The sequence below is a fragment of the Ictalurus punctatus genome, chromosome 20 (assembly GCF_001660625.3).
Source record: "Ictalurus punctatus breed USDA103 chromosome 20, Coco_2.0, whole genome shotgun sequence".
Classification (NCBI taxonomy): Eukaryota; Metazoa; Chordata; class Actinopteri; order Siluriformes; family Ictaluridae; genus Ictalurus; species Ictalurus punctatus.
In genome coordinates, this window is record NC_030435.2 from 14,001,587 (window position 1) to 14,028,143 (window position 26,557).

Below are 26,557 nucleotides of genomic sequence, written 5' to 3' on the forward strand. Positions count from 1 at the left end.
TGATTTTATCAGTGTCACATCGCCTTGAACCCTCGAGGTCACTGCACGAGAAAACTTTACATATTTGGACCAATCAGAGAACGCAGTCGGACCTCAGGACCCTCCCTCTCCCAGCCAATCACAGGCCTCGGTGCATAGTGCGGACACAACTCTTCAACTGATAAAATGTTTCACTACCGAGCGCCGACTCAATCCACACAACAAGTGCGTCCAAACGGCTGCGGACAGCAGTGCTGACCTCTGAATTTTATTTCAGAAACAACATTGTTTCATCTAGTCTGGATATCACTCGCTAACTTCGAGGGACTTTTCTGAGTGATTTCTTCCCACGAAGTTGATTTTCTGAGGACGTATTACAGTGACATCTTGTCGGGATAAGAGATATCGGCAACACCGACACCTAACTTTAAACAGATTCCGTCTGGATCTCTAAATCCTACCGTTAATTCCACCGTTAAGTGGCCTCATTGCCGTTCCTTAGGAATTCGGGACATGGCCGCCTTAGCAGGGGGCATTCCCAGGATGGTGCGCCCCACGCCACCCCAAAACTACCCGAGAGGGGGCTATTCGCTGGAAGGTAGGGCATTAGCATCACTTGCTTTTATACAATAGACATAATTTTTAGATCTTTCATCGAAATAGCTGTTCCTATCAGTTGTTAATACATTAGATGTGGAGTGTATTTGCAGTCATAAAATGCCAGCACTTTTACAGTCAAATGTGACAATGTTAAATTTAGTGACATAAAACTTTTGGCAAATCCTGGAAGCGGCAGTGCAGTTGCTTTATTAAATGATTTTATGAAGCTTACTGCTTCTTACTGCATGTCGATAAAGAAAGTTCAGATTTTTTTTTTGCGTTACAGCAACATGATACAGTTTACAATGAAAAAAAAATGGTAGAATAGGCTATTATTGTTATTATTATTATTTTTATTTTTATTATTATTATTATTATTATTATTATTATTATTATTGTATATATTATATTATTGTTGTTGTTGTTAGTTTTGAGGTATTTCACATCTAGGCTATCACATTTGGGCTGCATTATAATGCTTAAATGATGACTACTGCAACAGAAGAAAATTGAAATAATAATGTAATATTTCTTGCAGTTTCCACACCATTAGGCCAGGGCCGAGTAAACCAGCTCGGCGGTGTTTTCATTAACGGACGCCCGTTGCCAAACCACATTCGCCATAAGATCGTAGAAATGGCGCATCACGGGATCCGGCCGTGCGTCATCTCGCGCCAGCTGCGCGTCTCACACGGCTGCGTGTCCAAAATCCTGTGCAGGTACCAGGAAACGGGATCCATCCGGCCTGGCGCTATCGGAGGTAGCAAACCGAAGGTACAACATTTGTGACTGAAGAGGTCTGGAATAATATTCCGAAATAAATCTTCAAAATATATGTGTATCAGATTAAACAAAGTTCCGGCTCACTATAAAGTTCATCGCGTGTGGTAACGTGTCATCCAAAATGTCAGCATCTCTACACAAGACGACCATTACATAATATCCAAGACACTTATATAATATTCAAGATACTTACAATGCAACAGAAAAGTTTCGTTTCATAGACATTGAAGATCTTTGCAACTAGTTTTTACGCATCGGTTTATCCAAATTTAATAGGTAGTATAGCGTTTTATCTCAACTCTATTTTAATAAAAAAAAATATATACATTATCACAACGGCACATCAAGCCTTAAATATAATTTGAGTAAAAATAACGGAAAAAACGTTCTGCTGAAAAATATAGATAAAATATTATCGAGGAGAATAAAGTAAAATTTTGTGGAAAGAATGCGAACTCTTTACTTCATTGCATCAGTGCAGTTTATATTTCAGTTTAGCTTTGTTGACACTGACAGTGATTTGCTGTGGAAATCTGATCAATTAAAGCAGAACACCAGTCCCGATGTGGATAAGAAAATCGAGGAATACAAGAGAGATAACCCGGGAATGTTCAGTTGGGAGATCCGAGACAAGCTGCTGAAAGACGGCATCTGTGACAGAAACAACGTGCCCTCAGGTACTCGGTCTATAATTATTTATGCTTTCCTTTTTATTTCTTTTTTCTGGCTGATAGCCTACATCGATTAACATGATGTAAATAATAAATTTCCGAAGCTTATATAAAACGATTAGACAATAGTAGTTAGTGATATTAGTAGTTAATAATAGTAATTATAAATTAATAGAATCGACAGCGTGTGTAAAAAGGTTGTGTAAAGCGTTGTGTAAAAACATAAAAGTACAGTTAAAGAAATAGGCCTAATACAAAATGCTAATAAAAGGAGAACAATGAATAACTTTTTGAAAATGTATTATTAGTATAGTTATCATTTCTATATCCACAGAGGTTTGTAACTGTTACAATCTGTTGCTCTCCAGTCAGCTCGATCAGTCGCATACTGCGCTGTAAGTTTGGCGGAAATGGAGAGGATGAAGAGGACGATGATGAAGTTGAAAAGAGGGAGCTTGAGGAAAACGAAAGACGTGCGAAACACAGCATTGATGGCATTCTTGGAGACAGATGTAAGTTTTTTATTTATTTCTACTTTTTTGGTGTAAGCGCAACGTTTTGCTGCTATAAATAGGGGCATAATGGTTTCCAATACAACTGTTATAATGAATACAGCAACGTGTATGCAGTCCTTTGGCAATACAATTTGACCACAACTATTATTAGCCCGATATTATTATTATTATTATTATTATTATTATTATTATTATTATTATTATTATTGTTATTATTATTATTGTTGTTGTTGTTGTTGTTAATGTTGACGTCGTCGTCATTGTTGTAATAGTAGCAGACTTGCCAGTAGTAGTAATAAGCCTAGTAGTAGTGCAACACATTGGTAATACAACTTGATCACAACTTACTCTATGACGATTATTATTACCCTTTACTGTTGTGTTGCTATTACTGTTATGTTATATATAATATAGATTATGTATTACAGAATATTAAAGATTGTAGATGTAGGTTACGTATGTGTTATTAAAATTTGCAGATGTAACTGCATAACAACAACAACAACAACAACAACAACAACAATAATAATAATAATAATAATAATAATAATAATAATAATGAGTTGTTCTTGTTAGTTAAATATCAGTTGCCTACTAGTACTGGCGGTATTAGTAGGCTAGTAGTAGTAAAAATCTTTTATTATTATTATTATTATTATTATTATTATTATTATTTTATTGTTGTTGTTATGCAGTTACATCTGCAAATTTTTATAATACATATGTAATGGTCACTGTTTGTTACAGTGTAGCCTATATTGTGTGATGATTAATTAATAATTAGTGGACCCCAAATTAGAGACTTCCGGCTAAGGCACATAGATTTGTAGCCCGCCGTGCTGTCAGTTGCAATACGTCTAGGCTTCAATTTGCACATAGTCAAATATAGGGCTTAAACGATTGAATCAGCACTGAGGTGATAAAAACCGCTCAGTGAAGTCACATTGTAACTTTTGTAGAATTTGGTTCGTTAGAGCTAAAGAAAACAATAAATAAATAAATAAATAAATAAATAAATAAATAAATAAATAAAAACAATGAATGAATAAATGCACCTGGAAGCTTCTAACCTATAACCAGAAGTGTATATATATATATTTACACATACACTTCTGGTTATAGGTTAGAAACTTCCAGGTTAACGAAACGGGCCAGGAAGCAAACTGTGCAGGAATCAGTTAATCAAACATTTGTCCAAGAGCTGCGCGCTGAAAGGTAGCACCGCGGTGCACAATCGAACACTTGAGGATGAACTTGAGGAGACAAAAGCGCGCGAGTCCATGAGCTTCACGCTCCGCTTTCACGTGCACAAAAGCGTTTCTTTGTGCAAAGGGCACTGAGCTTTATAAAAAAAATGCAGATAAAGGCAACAAAAAATAGCCTAACAAAAAGACGCTGAGAAGACATTATAGACTGCCGATGAGAGATGAATTATTCAAGAAAGGGCTTAAATGGCGAGCGGATTCGCAAAGCGCACGGCATCGACAAAAATGTCAGTTTTCGTCTACAAAATTTGTCCATTGAATCTTTTCAGCAAAACAGTTCAAACTTCAGTAAAGAAGTTAACAACAATACCTTTAGCAGGTAAACTAAAACAAACAAACAAACAAAAAAAGAGGTAAATCGTCCTAACACTTATTGAAAGCAGACCTGTTAGACAGGCATTTTTTTCTGTTTATGATCATAAGAATACATATTATTCAATAATAAGGAAATTGCGAAGCCTTTCCCATATTTCTTTGAATTCCCATTAAATATAAGCAGCAAACAATTGAAAAAAATGTCTAAACTATAGACCAAAATGTTTTAGGCATTTAGGCTTTCCATGTGTCACTAATTAGTGACATTAAAAGTTTTTGAGGCTTAGGCCTATCATGGATTTTACAAATTATATTTAGTTAACACAGGTTATTAATCCCAGACTCTTCTCTTAGATGTAAAGTGTAACTTCCTCTCAACCAGTAACAGCCAACAGGTAGTACTCGTTTCTTTTCACTGAAAAAAATCTCTCTGTTTAATCCTGAAACCTGATCCAGGCCCCGAGTTTTTCTAACCTCAAATTCTTTAGGTTCTCAGGTAGACGAGTGTGTTCTCGACTTCGGGTCTACATTAGACCTTTGTGATTAGGTAGGATCGAATCACGTTCACGAAAGCACCACGTTACATTCTATGATCGCCATTAAAACCCCTGCCCCTTGATTAAATCGAGCCTCTTTAATCGTCTCCACTTTCAAAGCCCGCCCTTTCGTCTCCGCCCATGGCGCGCGCTCTCTTTCTCTTTTGCATCACGCGCGGGAATCAGTTTCTAATTATTTCAACAAGCTTTTTTGCAGATACAAAATTGATAAGAGTCTATGAAAGAGCTGGACAAAGAACAGAACTTATTAGTACAGTTCAACAAGATTAGATGTAAAGGTCAAGCAAATTTTCATTGTTACATAGAATTATGGAGATAAAAAACCCTCCACAATAATGTTACCTCTCAGTACAGAAAACTTCTTATAGAGTAATGTATTTAGGGTTTCCAACGGTAAGCCTTTATAATTTTCTGAAAAGAAATTATAATGAAGCAAACAAACAAACAAAAACAGTAAAAAGTATAATGGTAAAGGTATAATGGTAGTCTATTTGTAATGTGTAGTAATGAGTATACATAACATACATATAACATGAATGTGAAAATAGTTTAAGTCCCATTGGACATAAGTTAGTGGTAATTCAACACTATTCAACACTATAAGTGTTTCTTTCTTTCTTTTTTTTTACTGAGTGACAAACAAACAATTAACTCTGCCCTTTTGTCCAAATGCAAATGTGGGTGCATCATAAAACTCAAGCCCTCCTCACTGTGTCCTGATCTCTACTGACAGACTGTAAAGTTTTTCCCTCTTTTGTCTTTTTAGCTTATTTACTGCGAGGTGGCTCAGGAGAAGCAGTATTTCACTCTGCTGTCTCTTTCAGTCAGGCTGCTAGTTGTTGCTCCTTTTTTTATGGTGCTCAATTAAAATCTGAAAAGGGCGTTTTCAGTATCAAGAGGGAGTGTTCTGACCAAATATTGATTAAGTAGGTGCTTGAGTCTATAGTTGTCAGTGAGAAGGCCCTGTTGGCCCGCTGCCCCCACTCCTCAAAAACCTATTGTTGGGGTCTCTTTAAGTGCTGAGATCAAAGCATGTGCCTTTAAGATTTATTTGTCTGGGAAAATTCAGGGATGTGGAGCAGCAGACTGAATCAGTGGAACATCACTGTACTGTAGCAGTGAAAGTTTCATTCACAAGATGCTACTGAGGCGATCTTTGCATATGAAACATCTTTGCATTTGGGAATAAATCTTTTAATTCTTGAGAAAATATAACTGTTTTTAAATTGTTGTCTATTTAGAAGAACCTCCTGCAGGATTTGTTGCCCATTCTTCTCTGTTTCTTTACTTAATAAATTCAGGAAAACCAAAATTATGGTTATTTTTAAATATTCCTGGGAGACAAAGCTTATAACATATTTAAATTAATTTAAGGAATTTTAAAAAGCCTCTTTTCCTCTTTAACCTGCTGGACTATGATGTGTAAATTAATACAGATTTTCTCACAAAGACAAGTTGCATGAGTGGGGCCACTCTTATAAGGGAAACCTTATACTATTAACTTTGGGAAAGCTGACAATTCTCGAGCCTCATTTAGCTAATTAAAAGTAACTAAAGTCATCAAAGAGCAATGGCCCCAGTTCTCTCAGACTTTCATTTTATGGCGGGCAAGAAAAGAAAACTCAGAAATACAAACAGTCAAAGGGATCAAGTTTTTTTCTTCTTTCTTTCTTTTTTTTTTCCGAAAGGGAGTCCTGCGGAGGCCAATTGAATAAGCTTAGTGCCTTCAGATGTGCCATGGTGAACGCAGTCAACATGTAATAATTAGTTTCATTGAGGAGCATTCCAACAATCTGCTGCCATTCTCCCGAGGCCATTGTCCCTCCCGCAGGCCAATAGCCAGGAAGACAGAGAGAATCAACTGCTAACAAAACATGAAAGAAAGCGAGGAGGACTTTGTTTGTGTAAATAAAGTGGGGGGTGCTGGCTCACCAGTATTCTGGCAAGGAACTCACTCAATAGATAGATAGATAGATAGATAGATAGATAGATAGATAGAGAGAGAGAAAGAGAGAGAGAGAGACATACCGAGTGAATGTATGAGAGAGAGAGAGACAGCAGATGATTTAAAAAGACAACATGCAACAAAAAGAGTGAGGTTGTTGTAGATATGAAAATAACATTTGCATCACTATAAAACTGAAACAGCCAGAAATATGTTATATTAGTACAACAGCTGACATGTTTTTTCAGATCTCTTTAAATTCTTTGTGCAGCTTTTGGGGGCGATTATTTGTTTCTAGTATGGTTGTAAATGCTTGAAGCATTTTTAGAGAACATTTGTGTACAAAGCGAGGGGGAAAAGAGGGAGAAAGAAAGACAGAACTGTGTTGGTCATCAATAAACAAGGGGCCTAGTCTTCCTGCTGGAATGCTTTTCTCAGTCATGACTCTGAAGCCCTGCAGGCAGAGAGATGCAGCAGTAAATTCATCCCTGTTCATCCCAGTGTCCGCTCTCTCTCTCTCTCTCTCTCTCTCTCTCTCTCTCTCTCTCTCTCTCTCTCTCTCTCTCTCTCTCTCCCTCCATTCTACATGTGGAATCAACTGAATGTCAAAGTACAGTGAGCTTCAGAAATATTGTTATCATTATGTGATTGAAGATAGCTAACATAAATTAAATTTTTTGTAGGAATTCATGCAATGTAACTAGTATGAAGCTACAAGTGATAAGGTTTAGTGTGAGAGATTTAGCACTTCCAGCTATTCTTAGGACTTTATTTTATATCAAAATAAATAGCTTTTATTGTTGATTTAGTCATAATGCAACTAATATGATCAACTTTGTGACTAGGTCGAAATGGTTTACTTTCTCCAAAGCACACTTATGAAATCAGGATCTGGTATTTTTGTATTAACAAAAACTATGCATTTACAACCTTTATAAATGGAGGTCTGTATGCTCATTGATTTTTTTTTTTTTTTTTTTTTTTTTTTGCAGCAGAGGAAATCACTGTGACCTGTGAGTCTAATTTTCATTACATTAGGAATTTTTGGGAAGTGAAGTTTACTGGCAGTACTTTCTAAGAATATCACGAAACATAATTCTGTCGTACTCTTCATATTTTAGGGCTGTTCTTTTTTTTTCTCAGTCTTTTTCTGTTTGTCTTTTCTATTAAGAAAGTACTCCTTTTGTGGTGCAACTTTAATGAAATAAACACACACTCACTCCCACACATACCCAGAGTTTATCTGCAAATGAATGCTTGACTCTATGCTTCATTGGTTCTTCTTTCTCTTGTGGCACCAGCATTGTGATCCTCTGATATTAATTCAAAGGACAATTAATGAATGCAGGCCATCTTTGAAGTGGGGTTCTGGGGTTGCACCAGGCCTGGCCCCTCTGAGCTGATGGACTCCCCTCTTTCACACCAAACTTCTCTCAGAGACAGTTTGAAGTGGCTGAAAGAGAAAGTGAGCAATGGAAGGTCAAGGAGAATAGCTGCTCCTCTCCAAATAGAGCTCTCTCTCTCTCTCTCTCTCTCTCTCTCTCTCTCTCTCTCTCTCTCTCTCTCTCTCTCTCTCTCTCTCTCCGTCTGTCTGTCTGTCACTCTCTGTGTTCTTTTGGAAGTGTTAGTGTGAGCAGAGGATGAAAAGGAGAGTGGAGAGGTCGAAGGGGTAGGGGCCAACCTATAAACACACACAATGAGATGGTTAATTGAGAAAAGCTAGACAACGTTGTCAGTCACTTAACTTGGGGAACTTCACTTCTCACTCTTATTTCTCTGAGTGATTGTGGAACTTGTGAGAAGCACAGACAGAGAAGAGAGAGAGAGAGAGAGAGAGAGAGAGAGAGAGAGAGAGAGAGAGAGAAGGAATTCAAAAGGTGAGAGAGAAATAAATAAATAAATAAATATATAAATAAGTGTGGTGTTTGTGAAATGGAAAGTAGATGCAAACAAATACCGTTTTTCTGCATGTTGTTTTTCTATAGTTTTGCCACAAGTATTTGTAGACAGGGTTTCTGAGACCTACATTATTTAAAGTCCCAATAAGAAGCATCTGATTTGAGAAAAAGTCCTAAAAAACTTATATGGTTTTTATTTGAGTCATTGTTAATGTGTTCTAACTATTGTGTATGCTTTTATTCATTAAGGGTTTTTAAATGAGGAAAACATAAAAAAAAAATCTAAAAGTGAAATACTGTTGATTTTAACAAAAATTACTTATAGGACAACAACTGCAATCTGCTGAATTTGGTTATTTAATCTTTCCTTTTGAAATCTTTATTAGGTGTGTCACAGAAAAAAGTACTAAAAAGTTCTGCCAACTCTCAGGTGTATTTTCTAACACAAAATGAGATTAAAACAATTTATACCAGAGCACTGTTTAATTCACTGATTGGTCTGAAGGTGCTGATTAATTGTCAGTGACAGCAGTTCTGACAATAGTACTGGCTGTAATTCAAATCACAGGTTTATATTAAGGAGTTTGTTATAATAGTTTAATGTTTCTAAAGTAACAACTAATTCACAAAGGCTTGTGTGGTGGAAGCCTAATACTAAACTGATTAAAATGTGTTGTTATTTAACAAAGGAAAAAGTCTAATCATTTATCTCATGAAGTTTTTTGTAAGGACACATATTCATAATTTATGGAAGTAATCTCAAGTGTCATTTGTTATTTTAAATTAAAATTTTAAGCAATAGCATAGTTTGTGATATTTTGCAGATATTTTGCATCACAGTAAAAGCTGTGATGTTTGTCTTACTAACTTCAAGAGAAAAGAAAGGGCCTGTTAATGAAACGGCTGTTTAACTTACCTTTTTTGCAGATGTTATACAGCATTAAATATACAGCATATAATATACTATAAACTGATAACAAAGTATGACATTGTTTAATTAAAAAATTATAAAAATTGCTTTGCCATAAGAGGAATAAAGCAGTTTGACTCATACCACCACATTCTTTGAGTATTTGCCTATAACAGCACACCACTTTATATATTCCTTACATACAAAAGAAAAAATAATTTTTTTCTGGATTAGTTAGCTTCCACTTTCAGTGAACTTCAATGTGGAATTAACTTTAATATATGCATTTGAACCTTCTTCATAATTAACCTACTTAATCTGTTTTCAGGAATAAGTACAGACAAATAGTTTAGTTTTAATAATGAATAATTATTTACAAATATTAGGAAGGTGTTTTTAAGTATACAAGAGTGTGTTGCGTGGATGTTTATGCCATTCTGCCACTGAGTGTGTAAAGTAGGCAGAGAATTAGGGAGCAGCGGAGGGCTGGAGGGTGCAGAGAGGGAGCACCGTGTCCACTTTCTGATCCCCAGAGAGTGTGCTCCATGCCTGTGCTGGGTCACAGATGAGCCCTGGGTCACTGGCTGAGCAAATGCCTTCTCTGTTGACAGTGAGGGTTATAATAATGTTTTGCCTCCCAATGACAGGTAAAGAGAGCTTTGGGAATAAGGTCTTCATGAGCACAGCAAGAGTTTGTTAATACAGTACAGGTTGTTTAAGCAGAAAAATGGTTGGACTGGTAAAAAATATTTAAAAATATAACTTTTTCAGATAGTGTATTGGAATGGTTTTGTGTGAACGCAGAAAAAATTGACCTTACACAGAAAGTGTCTACGGAGGACTTAATGTGTTTAGTCTATTTAAGTAATTTTAAATCATTTCAAATAACTGACAGAAAAATATGACATTAATATTAATAGGTTCTCTCTCGGTTACAAATAAACGGAAAATAGACCCTTATACCAAATGTACACATCAAGATGGAATATTTTAAATCTGGTAATTTAACTGTACCAAACAAACCTTATTTATTGCATAGATGTTTGTTGTTGTTGTTGTTGTTGTTGTTGTTGTTGTTTTTTGACAAAGTAAATTTTGCGATAAATGTACATGATATGCATTCCAAAGGCAATTCTTCCTCTCTTTGTTCCTGGGTGTGTTTTGTGGGGTATGTGTGTTCTCTCTGCATTTTATGGGTGCTGTTTTGCTAATGTGTGCGTTAATTAAACAATTCCATACTGTAATGCATGTTTCTGTGTAAATGTGAATATAATGTAGACTGCATGCTGTGTACCCACAATGCCTACTTTTTCCACTCTGTTTATTGCATCAAAACTATATGTTCTTTTTATTTATTTATGTATTTATTTTTTATTCATTCATTCTTTTTAAAAGGCCTGGTTACTTATTTAAATTATGGGATTCATTCTTGGGTGTTGCATTTATATCCTAATTAGGATCAAATGTTGTAAACATGTTTCCTTCAAATTTTTTTTCTTTACTTTTCCTATGGCCCCTCCTTACATCACTCTTTCTCTTTTTATTTTTTTCTGTCTCTCTCTCCAGCTGGAGAGTTAGTGTCTCTTTAGCAGGCCAAGTGCCTCCCCAGTTCCTCCCTCTTAACTAAATGCCAGCCGCAGATGGACTCATAATCAGTCTGTTAACCATTCTTTGCTCTGCATCTGCTGGCCATCTATATACTCCTTAATACACTCCAGCAGTGGCGCACGGGCCCAAGAGCCCAAAGGGCCAGCGCTCCTCCACTGAGCAAATAAATGCTTCATTTGTCTCTTCTGCCTTTTGTTTTGTTTGCTGAACACATGTCACTAGCTCAATTACCCTGCCATTTAACTGCCCCTCAGGAGGAGATGGCTCTCCCCCTACTAAGAGCTATAAACGGCCCAGATGGCTGCTCTCCCTCTCTCTCCTACTCTCTTTTTCCCTCCTTTCTCTTTTTGTTTTATTTTTTATTTTTGTTTTCTCAGCCTACTCCCACTTTCTTTTCTCTGGATATGAATCCTTCTTTTAAGCATTCTTTAATTTTTTTTGGCCTAATCTGCAGTGTCACTCAAACATCATTTTACTTGCTCTGTGAGGTTAACCACGTTTACTTAACATGTTTACAGAGAAAGTGTGACACCGGGTCTCTGTGCGGGTGTGCATAAAAATTAAAAGGGTTCTGTGTATGAGAGGCATGCTACCAGACAAACACTGTGTAAACACTGCAAAACTGGAGCTCCAGTCATGCTTCCAATAGTAACATGGCAAAGTTAACAGAGTCTCCTCCTGTTGCCATCACCTCTGAATGTTGTGCTCATGTTACTATTTGAATCAGTGTGGAATTCTGTCTGCCCCAGCTCTGCATTCTTATGTCCGCAGGTGGAACCCATTCAACAGGGTAGTTCGTTCTCTCTCCCTCTCTTTCTCTCTCTCTTCTTTAGTTCTCTCCTTCTACTCTGAGGGAGGGTTGATAAATAGTAAGGCTGTGTTTAGGTCTATAGAGTTTTTAACAGTTTTTGTCCTTTGTGTGCTGTGTGTTGTGTGCTGTGTGTTTGTGTGTGTGTGTTTGTGTGTGTGTTTGTGTGTGTGTGTGTGTGTGTGTGTGTGTGTGTGTGTGTGTGTGTGTGTATGCACACTCCAGGAGTGACTGCTCTGAATACAAATACCCTCCTCGAATAGAAGGCATGCACCTTGTGTCAGATTAATGAATAGCCTTGCACTGTGGCAGCAGGGGAAGTATTCTTATTACTGCCTCCACAAACACAGCGAGAAAGCCTGCATCTGTGGTACCAAGCCAAATCAGACTATACAGTAAGACTCTGCTACTTTCTCCTCCTAAAGGAAAAAAAAGTCTTATTCCTGTCTGGCAGTGCAACTTCATTTAAAAGCCCAATTTCCTCTTCTGTTTAAAAGTCAGGTGCAAAACACCATTTATCTTTGCTACTCTCCTAAGTGAGCTGACCTAGACTGATTTAGGTGCACATGAAAGACAAGAGAGAGAAAACATAAAGAGATGGAAATGGAATAAGATAGACAGAGTTCTTCGACTAGGATCTGTCTGGATCAGGAGTAGTAAGTGATGGAGGAGGCGTTCCAGTGAATTTCTGGTTTTGTAAGTAGGCAAAAACTCTGCAGGAAACCAGCCAGCACTTCCGATTTCTCGGATTGACCTCCTACCAAAGTCCATGTAAACACGCTGACACACATTCCATCTGGTGTAACATTAGTTCATCCATTAATCCATCCATCCACCATCCCATCATCACAAAATTATGTTTAATTTGAAGTTTTAGAAAACACTGGCATCTATGAGAGTGGAGTTCCCACAGGTGGCACAATGGACGAGTTGATAGCTAATGCCATTCCGTAAATGCCTTTTAAACATTCTTTGGATTCACTTTTCTGTTAGTGGGCTTCATTTAACATGAATTTTACTATTTAAACAACAAGAAGAACAGTAGCATATTTACAATACTTAAGATGATTCAAGATAATTTCATTAGCATGAAAATATAACATATGTAACATATAACATATAACGTATAGCTTACAATACTGCAGTATGTGAACGTATGACGTACAATACTGCAATATGTGAAAAAGTAAGATTTTAAAGAAGAAGAACAAGAAACACTAGACCATCTCATTTTCATTCTTTTCAGCTAGTCAAATACACTTTGTTGGCATGACTATAAAAGAAACACAGCATTACATGATCTATCCATATATATGCAAGTACACATACAAATACATTTATATATCCACATATCCACATACACTCTCTCTTACCTTCCCCTTTAAGCCCCCCATCCCCAAGTAAACCCCCTGGCGATGGTGAAGGAAGGATCGGGGGCGGCCCCCTGCAGTTCCCCCATTGGCCCCCATGTCCTGCCCCCATTGTGCCCCCCCATGCCCCCTCCCCCGCTGGGCAGGTGACAGCGTCCCTGAATGCCCGCCTGCCCAGCTCTGATGGATCCTACAGATGGAGCGTGGAAATCAGACTCCAAAGCCTTCAGCCACAGGCTTCTCCATATAGGCCAACAAAAGACTCCCAAATAACTCCCTGAGAAGGAGAGAGCAAGAGAGAGGGAAGGAGAGAATGGAGGATGACAAAAGTAACAGTGTCATTTACTATTAACTCACAGACCATGATGGAGTGTTTTTGCCACAGTCACAGATAATAAAAACTCAGAGAAGAAAGATAGGAAAGAAAGGGACAAGAGAAAGACAAGTATTGAGCTTTGAACTCAGTAGTTAACACACAGAGTTAGCCTCTTCTCCTACTGGTACTTTCCTCAAATGTTGAACCACCTCTACTTGTGAGCATTTGTTTTTATTTATAAGCTGCATGAAAAGAGCATTTGATGTAACTGCACTTGATCTAAAAAATCTCAAACGCTTTATTCCTTGCACAGCATGTGTTAGGCAAATTATCAAACCTGCTAGCTTCCATGTGAAAGTGATAACATGCTTCGTTCTGTCCTGCTCTCTTTCTCTCTTTTCTTCCTTTCCAATTTTCTCTTTGCTCTCTGTCATTCTCTTCTTTCTGTTCCAAATCCTTGTGAGATGCCTAGTGAGACCCATGCTGGCAGAAAGTAGCAGCATTTCCTGTGTGGCTCCATAAGCACAGCAGCTCTCCTGCTAGCGTGACTTCTTTCTTGCTTTTAATTAAAGCTCAAAACCTGGATCTCTCGCTCTCTCTCCTCACAAGGACTTGAGGAATTGAATTTATTTTTAGTTCATTTAATTTCTTATCAGGTCAAACATAAAGGCAAGATTAATTAATTACAAAGTTATAAGTATAAGTTATAAGTTAAACAAGTTTGTATATGATCTTTATTGTTGTTGCTAGCTAGCTATGAGATTATCAGTAACTCAGGTTGTGAGAATTGCTTTTAATATTGTCAGTGATAATTGCCAGTGTTAATGAATGCATCAGTTATGTGCGACATTCCCACACAGCATTTTGCTAGAGTAAATATAGTAATAATAAATATAGATTAGTATCAACTTTATAAGTATATGCTAGGTACTCATTTAATGCTGACTAACAGCAGTAACTGAAATATTTTGGCATGTCTACAGTGGGCAGTGACAATGTTTTTACATATTACGGTGTTATAATTTTCATCATTTAACACAATATGAGACAACATGTGTTAAAGACAACATTTGTAATATATTTTTTTTCTGTAACATGTTTCCAAGTGAGGATGTTTGGGTATGAAATGTATGGCTGAGGTTTGGCTTAACTGTAAAAACTGGAAAATTATGGTTCATTGACTGATGGCATTAATGCCATTTTTCATGCCCTTTTATGCATGGTGACGGTTTTTAAACTAGTAATAACACAAAAAAGTATATTGTTAAATAACACTTTTGTGTGCAGATTGTGGAATAGTTGGTTGATTGCATTGCAGATATTCAGCAGGTAAGATACACAAATCTCTATGATCAACAGATTTGATCAGGAATATCTATCAGCTATCATAGGCAGTATATCTTTGCTTGGTCAACTGTTCCCACTCGACTTGCAGGGTCAAAACATAGAGATATGGGGAGAGGGGCAAATGAAAGAAAGGAGTTAGAGAAAAGATATGGTTGGTGTCGGACGAAACAGATGCCATGTTTGTGCGTTGGGGACTGGGGATTTCGAGGCGTATTACTGCACAATAGCAGGCTGTCACGCTAGTTTGAGAGGCCTAATCATTATTTGATAGAGAGCCCCATCCCCGCCTCCTTGGAGATGTTGAGCTCCAAGCTCAAGGGCAGTCTGAATGACCCGTGAATAAACACTGTCCTAAACTTACAGCGAGCACACACTCAGTGTGTGATTGTGATTGTGTGTGTGTGTGTGTATGTGTGTGTGTGTGTGTGTGTATATGTGTGTGTGTGCGTGTGCGCATGTGTGTGTGTGTGTCCACATTCAAAGTGGATCTAATGATCTATGGGAAAATAGCATTATTATTTGCTAGAAAAGATAACAACTGTTGAGTCTGTGCAGTAAATCTGAAAGCACTGATTGCAGAATGTTTCTGTATGAGTGATTTTTGATATTTTTGAGTTGTTTTAACAAGTGTTTCATTTTGCCAGCATAGATAAAGGAATAGTTCTGCATTTTTACAAACTACTCATTATCTGTAGTGTATGTGTGATTACCATGGGCAGTAATTAGATGCACATGTTTAAAATTAATTTATATTGGAAATCTAAGAGCAGTTGTTAGATCAATTGATAACTATGTATGCGAAATATGAGCATCACTTTTATAAATTCTTCAGTCAAACATATTTTTGAATCAACTATAAATTATAAATCTGCATAATTTACCCATTTAGAGATGAAATTTTGTAGGAAAGTATTTGTAGTTATATTTGAAGTGAAGTGAAGCCAACACTTAGGACTTAGACCCACAAACAATACTTCGGGGAATATATAAGTAACCAGAATATTTTTGTACCAGTGTATGAATGTTAAACCTAATTTAGACTACATAATAATATATTTGGTAATAGTTTCTCTCATATTTGTATAATCCTATGATGTCTGATGTTAGAGTGTAAAAGTGTCATTCTAAATCCATGTTATATAGTCACTTATATTAAATATTTTTAATGGAATTCAAGAACTGCCCTTATGCTTCCATTATAAGTGAAAATGGAGTGAACAGTTTTCCATTTATCCTCAACACAATTAAAAGTTTAAATTCTTGTCATACAATTTAATTTCTTCCATCATAAAACTGAAATTCTGCCATCATGTTTACATAATGCAACTAATGTGGTACACAGAGATTAGTTTTTTTAAATGCTGTAAAACAGAATTGTGGATCTGCAACTGAAAATTTAAAACATAAATATATAATTCTTATTTGACTAAAGAGTACTTTGTCTGTATTATATATTTCTGTTGCTTTTATTAGGTTTCCTAACTTTTATTTTGTATACCAGATGAACACCAGTTTCCTCTATTCCACTGTAAGAAATCTGCAAAGGACTGAGGACTTAGTTTACATGTTTGATTCATGACATGACTGTACAATATGTGTGTTTTAGCGAGTCATTCGGACGAGGGTTCAGATGTAGATTCAGAACCAGGTTTGCCCCTGAAGAGAAAACAGCGTCGCAGTCGCACAACATTCACTGCTGAGCAGCTTGAGGAGCTGGAGAGAGCTTTTGAGCGCACACACTATCCCGACATCTACACACGCGAGGAGCTCGCCCAAAGAGCCAAACTTACTGAGGCGAGAGTACAGGTACACACACACACACACACACACACACACATTTTGTCTACCTTCTTATGAAATAACAAAGCAAAGCCAAAAATACTACCATTTATTAAATGCCTTTATTTAAAAGCTCTTTTATCCTGTGAAGTATAATCTCAGTGATTGGACTTGTTATTTATGTGATGTCATAATGTTTTGGGTTTTTTTGTATTGGTCACACAAATACACCACATCAAACAGTCTTTCACACACATGCTCATGTGTGGAATCTTACACAAGATTCTGCACATACACATATTCACATGCACACTGAAAATTTAGAGAAGAACAGAATGCAATATATTTCACTGAGTATACACACAGGACACATATTTCACAACTCATACATTTTGGTCCCACAGAAAAAAAAATTGCTCAGATACCTTGGTCATCACATTTATTATTTTTTTAAATTTTCATTTATTTATTTTTGGTGTATTGGTTTGTAGGTGTGGTTTAGCAACAGACGGGCTCGCTGGAGGAAGCAGGCAGGAGCCAATCAGCTGATGGCATTCAATCACCTGATTCCTGGAGGATTCCCTCCATCAGCCATGTCAAGCCTACAGCCTTACCAGCTTCCAGAAAGTCCTTACTCTGCATCCTCCATCCCACAAGGTGGGTCAGACACCACATTCTGGTCAAACTCCCACTTAGTCAGTACACCTGAAAAATGAAACACAGTGGCTCTATATATTGCTTAGTGTTGTCTTCTGCATTTATTAATGTATTATTATTATTATTATTATTATTATTATTATTATTATTATTATCATCATCATCATCATCATCATCATCATCATCATCATCATTATTATATGACAATAATAATAACAACAATAACAACAATCATCATCATCAATATCATTTATCATGTACCCAAGATCACTTTATCAAATGCAGAATTACACAAGGACAGAAAATAGCTATGAACATGTTGCACGAGTAATTAGACAGTTTGTGCTGACATGAACACACAAAAAAACCCACAATAAAATTATGTAACATGCATCTTATAGCTATAGCATATGCCCAAAAAATGGTTGTTTTTCAGGCAGCAATGCTTTTGACAACTTACATGTTAAATGACAGTTAAGGCAAAAATGCCTAATGTGAATACAACCTAACATTTCTGTTTTTTTCTGCTTTCTTTGCTGTCTTCCTCTTTATCTATCAGCAATGTCAGAACAGGCCAGCACAGTGCACAGGCCCCAGCCTCTTCCTCCGACTTCAGTGCACCAGAGCAGTCTGGCCACCGCCCCGGGAACCCAGGACGCTACTTCAGCCTACTGCCTCTCTTCAGGCCGTCACGGCTTCTCAGGCTACTCAGACAGCTTTGTGCCTGCACCGAGTCACTCTAACCCGGTCAACCCTGCTATCAGCAATGGCCTCTCAACACAGGTCAGTGATTTCCTTCTGAAATATAATAGTACATATATGGTGTTTCATTATTTGTTACAGAGAATTTTGTACATGTGTTATGACTTGTTTGTCTGGCCATAGGAATCAAATTTCCTATTCCGAACTAAATTTGAAAAAAGCTGTTGGTATCATGTAATAGTGTTGGTGTAACTTCATCATTGACCACAGATGATTTTTAGGTTGGCAAGTTTGAGCAAGTCTCAATGTGGGTAACTGAACAGGTTTGAACTTCTCATAAACTTCACGAACTCAGAGGAATGAAACAATGTTGTAATATGCACTGAATATAGTAATATGTCTGATCTAGTGAAGGTATGTGTTTTGGTTACATGTTTTAGTTATCCACCATTGCTTCAGTGGATCATCTCACCTGAATACTGTAGACTAATATCTTAAAACTGCTGGTGTATTCATTTACTTTTGAGTCTGGTTCCTCTCAAGGTTTCTTCCTCATGCCAACTCTGGAGGTTGTTCCTTGACACTGTTGCCGTTGGTCTGTTCATTAGGGCTCTAAATCTACATCCATATTTCTATAAAGCTGCTTTGTGACAATGTCTATTGTTAAAAGTGCTAAAATTGACTTGAATTTTAATTTCTGGCTGGGGATACCTGAGACCGACTGACAGTAAATGAAAAGTGAAGTGCTTTGGGCCTCCACAGCATGTTAAAGAATACTGTAAAAAAAACAAAAAAAACCCCCTCATATCATAGTGACTGACAGAGTAGCAGCAAATGAGGAAAGCAAAGGTTGAAGTGTAAGTAAACAAGTGGCAGAAGGGATGGTGATGAAAATGAGAAGTGAAAAGACAATTATGTGATTACACACTCGTCGGCTGCTATCTCCTGTGGTGAGCACCATGCACGTCTGTGCTAACAAGCGGAAAATTAGCTGCTAAGCACCTCAGAGGCACCTCCCTCTTGATCATATGTGTGATATTAGGAAGCACATGGGGAAGTCTACTATGTTGTTGATGACGTAAAAAGAATTAAACAAAGACCTTAAAAGTCCCATGGTGGGAAGCATAGATGGTGGGGGTGTAGAAGGGTGTTGAAAATATTGCATGTGATTCTGTTTATGCAGAAGAAATGAAGGGCCTCACGGGACTTTTTGTGATCACATACAAAACAGGGCGACAGAGAGCATATTTATGTCTAAATATAGAAATCCAGAAATAAAATAGTCATTGAATGTTGTTATTGTTTGGTCTAATAGCAGTGTTTTCTGTTTTGTCATGGCATACTTCCAAAATAACTGACTGATTGTAATGTTTGTGTGACTTCATTGTTCAACACAGATAACTGGAAACTTTGAGTGTAAAGTCCTCAGTATTGATGCTGACCCATCACAAGCCTTTAAACATGGGGTTGTTGTCTCTCACATTCACACAGAATATGGTATTGCCATTAGTTTTTTTTTTTTTTTTTTTTTTTTTGTGTGTGTGTGTGTGTGTGTGTGTGTGTGTGTGTGTCTGTGAGACCTAGGCCAGAGCTGATTAGTGGCCTTCTGATGCCCCTGGAGAGCAAGAGCCGCTGGGCATCACAATGAGGGCACAACTCTGTGTCTGTGATTGTAATTATGGAATGTTCCAGACCCTTAATTGATTGGAATGAGAGAATTTATCCTTTATAATGTACTGTGTAATTTATGGTAATGAGTCACTTTATTGCTTAATTGTTTCATTTATATATTTATTGAGTGGTTTAATGTAGGACAAAGCACAGACTTGGTTTGATTCACACTACAGAAGTTTCCTTATGGCTTAAATAATTTGAATTGTTAACTATTTACCATGTTTAATTTTTATGTATTATTTCAGTACTAACTGTGATAAATAAAAAAGAAGAGTATATCAGTTTCTAAAAGTCAAACAAAAGTATTTTGCTGTTGGAAAACTCCATTCAGACATTGTCCAAGGTGTGGAGAATTTGATCTGTCTCTTGTTTTTTTATTTTTATGTTTTATTTTAGCTACGTGGGCTGTGAACTGGATATTGAAGCCATTCTGGTCTTTAAAAAAACAGTAAAAATTAACATATTTATAAAATATATAGTAAATATAAACAAAGATCAAAATAGAGAAACTAGACAGAGATCCATGGAAATATTGTGAACTCCAGTTTTGGCTCAAGTGGGCCATTTGTGTAAATCCTATCTGGATGTATTATTGCACTGTGGGTGTCATGTATGTGTGTGTGTGTGTGCGTGTGTGTGTGCGTGTGTGTGTGTGTGTGTGTGAGAGAGAGAGAGAGAGAGAGTGACTGTGAGTAAAGTGGTGGAGTAGTCATGTGTTACAGCCTGGCTCAGCTCACTTGCCCCATGGGTAAAAATCTCACACGTCTGGTGTATAATCCAGCACATACCAGTGTTCTGTTCACACCAGGCCTGCAAAAACCACCCACATTCTCACGCTGTAGCAGATAAGCTCCGGAACCACTGAAAACCAGAGACACCAGAGATGTATAGACACACATTCAGTCACATTCTTACTCTCAGCCTTATGCCCATACACTTGCAAACATGCACTGAGATCTAACAATCTCTGAATTTGTGTGCCTATAAAAGGTCACAAACCACATGCATGCACGCACACACGCATGCGGACACACACAAACACAAACACGCACGCACACACACACACACACACACACACACACACACACACACACACACACACACACACACACACACACACACACACAGCTTAAATACAAAACAGTAAAATTAAATATTTCAAATACAAAATTTGAAAACACTACATGAAAACCCATATTGAGATAAAAAGATAACAATGTAGGATATAGAGCAAAATTTCATATATCAATCATTAGATTTGAAATGCATACAACCCTCTTTGTATTTTACCCGGATATAAATTTTCTACAGTTTACAAGTTTTTCTAGATCATGACTTTTTATTCAATGGTATTGTTACCTGTATTGCATCTTGTTTTGCCACTGTGATAGAAAGGCACTTTACACAATACATAGATTGGCTGGACTTAGCTTTCCACCTTAGTAACTCACATATATTCAAAATCTTATGATATGGGGAAGCTTTTTGTCAACGAACTATGTGTGTGCTTTTTGGAGTGTGCTTGAGAGTTCACCTTATGTGTAGACATGTCTCCCCCTGCAGCTAGGTGAACGAGGCTTTTTAACCTCCATGTGGTTTCCATTTGTAAAGCATAACACATCAGCATGCTTCTCTCACACACTCCGGATACCTCTGACCAGGAACCTGTAAATTACCTACTGTCAGTATGAGTGTGTGTGTGTGGCCTCCAAGGTGGGAAACACACCACTTCAGTTGAGTTGAGTGCAGGTTGTATTATAAAAACAACAACAACAACAACAACATAATAGTACAGCCAGTGTTGTGCTCTTGTATTGCTGAGATTGCAGTTATTTATAGTATTAGAATATAAAAAGATATACAACTAATTTAAAAGGCAATGTAAAGAATGATAAAAGATTTAATTAAATAGTTGAAGAGGTTGTCATGATAATTATAAAGATTTTTAGATAAGCCTATATGACGTTGTGCCCTGTTGGATCACAGATTATTAAGAAATTAATGACAAATAAAAATGAGAAATATAAATGTATTTATGTGAAAATGTGAAAACAGTCTTTTCTCCCCCTGTCTATTTCTTGGTCATGTGTGCTCCTCCAGCTGTTTAAGATGAATCACTGAAGGGATTTCACAACCCTTCACAGAGGTTGTAAAACTCTAAACTACATGCATTCATTCAACTAGACATATAAGCCACACACACACACACACACACACACACACACACACACACACACACACACACACACACACACACACACACACACACACACACACACACACACACACACACACACACACACACACACACACACACACACACACACACAGAGTCCTTCTGTCTCTGACATGCTGAGTTTAATTCACTCCGTTGCAGGCAGACCACAGATCTATGTCCACTCTCTCTTCCCTTTTCACTTCTCCACAATTTTCTTTTCTAAATGATGCACTCATATAAACACAAATACCCACACTAGCACACTCACAGAGGATCATTTTTAGGAAAATCTTAGCAGGGTAGAGAAACACAACTCCCAAGCATGCTCTCTCTCTCTCTCTCTCTCTCTCTCTCTCTCTCTCTCTCTCTCTCTCTCTCTGTTATATGGGAAATTATTTAAACAGGACCATGTGTGCGCTTGGATGGAGAATAATCAGAGTCTTATGGGCTGTGAGTGAGTGTGTGCTGGTGATCTCAGCTTTACCCAGACTGCTTTTCATTAATGATTAGCGGAGCGAGAGAGGGAACCTCCCTCAGAGCCAGGCCAAGCTTGGCCCATCAGTGCTGGCAGTGAGGGCCCTCTGGCACTGATGCCACAGTTAACATCCCAGCTTTCCAAATCTTGCTAACACTGAGCTAAATGGCTGAATTAGATATGAAGATGATTCGTTAATGTCCAGTGATTTATGACATTGTGGTTATGGTTTTGTTTTATCAATCCTTGTTGATGAAGAAAGGTGATTATGTGGTGAATGTTTTACTGCTGCTATATACTGCCTCAGCAGTTGGCGAAGATATAAATAATATTAATAATGTGAGTGAGAGATTTGAAGAGCTAAATACCTGTTTTCTCTCACTAAACTGGAATGTCTAATCAAATGAGAGGCATATGTACTGTACATGAAACAGGACATAGTATTGCTGGGTAGACAGTTAAATTTTAGAAGGTATCGTATCTCATTTTGTGATCTCGTGTCAATGTAATCCAATAATTTTCTTGGCTTTTCTAGACTATTCTAGCATGCCTTCCTATATTTGTGTGCTATATGATGCTCATGGTAACGACTTCTTTTCTTCTTTTCCCCTTCTTTTCCTGTCCTCTCCTCTACTCTCCTCTTTCTCAGGTGATGGGACTGTTGAACCCAGGAGGCGTGCCTCACCAGCCGCAGGGAGACTTCTCTCTCTCCCCTCTCACTGGTCCTCTGGAGCCCAGTGCTGGCATGGCTGCCAGCTGCCACTCATCACAGAGACTGGAGTCTCTGTCTGGACTGGCTAGCATGCCTTCTCTGCCCAGCTCACAGTCTTACTGCCCACCCAGCTACAGCTCGCCAGCCTACAGCGTCGACCATATGGCACCATACCAATACAGCCAATATGGGCAAAGTAAGGTGAATACCACTACTGTTTTCTGGTGTGTGTTTGTGTGGCTGCACTTAGATCTGTGTAGTGCATAAACTGAACCTATTCATGGCCATTCCATAGTACTTACTTTGAGGTCTATAAGGGTATAACAGTGTAGCACAGAAAAAATAATATTTCTACATTGTTTTGCTAAATTACTTACTAAAGCATAACATGAATTAGTTTGAACTTTTAGCAAACATTTTAGCAGTTTCCCTAAGAAAATAATTTGCTCTGGTGCTACATTATGTCTTTTAATTCAATTGAAGTGTTTAAAAGGTAAAGCTGTAAGTTGATAAATGAAAAAAAACAAACATGATTTTCAAACAATTCCATGCATACTTTGTCCATATTCAGTTTTCCACACAACTGATTTGAACCGGTTACATTCAAATTAAAACATGGTGTATTTCTTAAATTTCTGCGCTTTTCACTCTGGAGTGAAATGCTAATTTACCATCAGTTGATAGGGTTCATTTCTGAAATGCACTTGAACCTGGCTAGTGAGTGATTAGGATTATAATAGCCTCAATTTGGACAAGTAACAAGTAGATGTCATTATGGGTCACAACCCAGCATGCATGACCTTTCACGACCCATATGATGAGTTCGCTTGTCAACCTCAGGAGTCCATAAGCTAGCCATGAAATGACCTCTAGGGTAATGAAGATATTGTTCATTACACACACACACACACACACACACACACACACACACACACACACACACACACACACACACATGAAAGCAGAAATGAAAGGAGCAGTCAGTTGTTCATCACACACACACACACACACACACACACACACACACACACACACACACACACAAACACAAGTGAAGTCAGAAATGAAAGGAGCAGCCATCACAAAGTATGTTTGACAGATCCAATGAGAGGATAGGAATGGTACAGACCACATGTTGAATATGACGCCATCTTGAAATAATTAATTTGCCTCAGTCAATGATCCGTACACCAAACCAGGAATAGTGTGTGTTTGTGTGGTTTGGTGTGTAGATGTGAATGGGGGTTGTTGGTTGTACGTTTTTGTGAGTTGGGAAATGTTGGTGTGTGCAAATGTGGGTAGCGCTGGAGAATCGAGGGGTGTTTGTGTGTGCGTGTGTATGGGGAGGGGGCTGAAGAGGGCTTTAGCAGGAGTAAAATAGCCTGTGGCAGCTCCCTATTAGAACCATGTGTTTCAGTCAGAGGTCAGATCCTGAACTCTTATTGATTGTTGGTCGGTCTCCAAGCATCACTGGGTGGAGCTGTACAGTGTATTATAGCACTGATCAAGCTTACTCTAGTCACACACACACACACACACACACACACACACACACACACACACACAAACAATGGTACCCATCCTACTGCTTCAACAATCCATCTGAGCCTTCTCCTATCCAAGACAATACCTCCACCTACAGGCTGTCATGTGTCATAAAATTGTTACTAAAATACACTTTCTTGCTAACTCTCTCTCTCTCTCTCTCTCTCTCTCTCTCTCTCTCTCTCTCTCTCTCTCTCTCTCTCTGTATCTCAGGTGCCTTTCATTATCTGAAGCCCAACATCAGCTGAGCAGGAAGAAGTGAGCAGGAGAAAAGAGGGACCGTTCCGGACACTTTGAGAAAAACCACCTGCACTTCAGCTCTTCTCCGGACCTCTGACATCCACGTCCAGATCCATGCCTATACACAATCCCCCCTGGAATTAGGACAGTTCCAATCCAGCTGCACCACCCACCCATGCTGGGTTGGTCCTCATTCTGAGTGATTCAGGTTTAGTGTGGATAATAAGGACCAAAGGCCCTCTGTGGTTAGTGCTCCATTCCATGCCTTCAAACTTCTCCCAACACAAAGTTTACTCGACCATTCCCAAAGAACGCCATGTAAGCAGTGAGGGACACTGGGCAGTGGAGAAGGAGTTTAAAAAATTGAGAAATGAAATTAAAGACTTTTAAAGACTGGATATTTAACCTGAAATGACCAACAGGGAAATGAGTAGGGTCAAGCAGTTGAAATGCCTTCATATTTTAGGCACAACTTGTAAGTTCACATTACATCATCATGAGAGCTTGTTGTTTGACTCGTGATGTGTTTGGGGAAATAAGGGCTCCTTTTTGTGTGTGGGGTATGTGTATCGTCTATTGACTTCATCAACATTATGTGTGCAAGAGAAAGAAATAGAAAGAGTGATCTGGCTCCTATGCCCTCAAGCGTGGGATGGAATTTCACTCATGTCAGACACTACAGTGAAAAAAATATGTGTCATACTTACCCATACAATTGCAGTATAGTTAAAAGTAGACACTGAAACCTGAAAGCAACTAAAATTCCACTGTGTGAAGACATATTAAATATTTGCCATAGGAGAAAGGATGGGAGAGAATGATATAGTGTATTAGAGAAAGAAAAGACTAAAGTAGCACAAACTGAAATCCAAAGAAAGTGCAATATACACAATTTATACCTCATACACCAATCTCTTGATTTAATAATTCACATATACATTGTGAAGTAGCAATAGGGAGAGGTTCTTAACGGACATTATGAAACACTACAACATAATAGCACTCAGAGACAGTAGTTGTGGACCCTGAAATGGTAAAATGTCTTTCCATTCAACAGGACTCAGGTCTGCAAAATCTTACTCTCCTAACACTTTTCAGACTCCATAACCTGCCACACTGTCTTTTAAATTATCAACACATTCCTGCCAATATTCAAACATTTTAATCTTAAAATGGTAGGAATAATAAAATTAAGGCAAAAAAATGGAGACTTTATTGAAATGGGAACAGGTTGTATAATCAAAGCCGAGAGAAAAAATCCCAATTGTTAAGCGAAATGTAGAAAAAAGTGTGTACTGCTGCTTTAACAATAAACCATATTTTATTTGATATTATATAATTGGGGTTAGGGAAACAAGACAAGACAGTTAATTTGTTCTCTTACATCAGACACATAAATATAATTTTTTTCTATTTCTGAGTTGACCCATCTTGATTGTCAAAGTGATTAAAAAAAGTACTGTGTGCCTATAACACAACACCACCTGTTTTTAAGTCTTAAATTCCATGCCGAAGGTTATTTTTTACATCTGCTTTTTTTACTTATATGATTTTTTTCTTTACGACTGCATTCAATTGTTGTTGCAAAATGTCTTGTGTCAAATGCAGCACTATTTACTATTTATAAGAAAAAAATAAAAAACTAAAAAAGCATTCAAGCTTTGGTCA

At 37.7% G+C, this 26,557-nt stretch overlaps 1 protein-coding gene across 2 annotated transcripts; it reads left to right on the top strand.

The window, feature by feature from the left end:
• Nucleotides 1-38: 38 nt before the first annotated feature.
• On the top strand, nucleotides 39-26,557 carry pax3a (paired box 3a). 2 transcript variants are annotated; one of them, XM_017495048.3, is made up of 9 exons: nucleotides 39-577; nucleotides 1,118-1,353; nucleotides 1,910-2,039; nucleotides 2,402-2,545; nucleotides 16,494-16,693; nucleotides 17,158-17,323; nucleotides 17,883-18,106; nucleotides 23,042-23,300; nucleotides 24,863-26,557. In XM_017495048.3, the coding sequence occupies exons 1-9, from the start codon at nucleotides 493-495 to the stop codon at nucleotides 24,895-24,897; spliced, it is 1,479 nt and encodes a 492-aa protein (XP_017350537.1). In that variant the 5' UTR covers nucleotides 39-492; the 3' UTR covers nucleotides 24,898-26,557. The 2 variants fall into 2 exon arrangements, with proteins under 2 accessions (XP_017350537.1, XP_017350539.1); XM_017495050.3 differs by having other exon boundaries at nucleotides 40-577; nucleotides 23,042-23,305.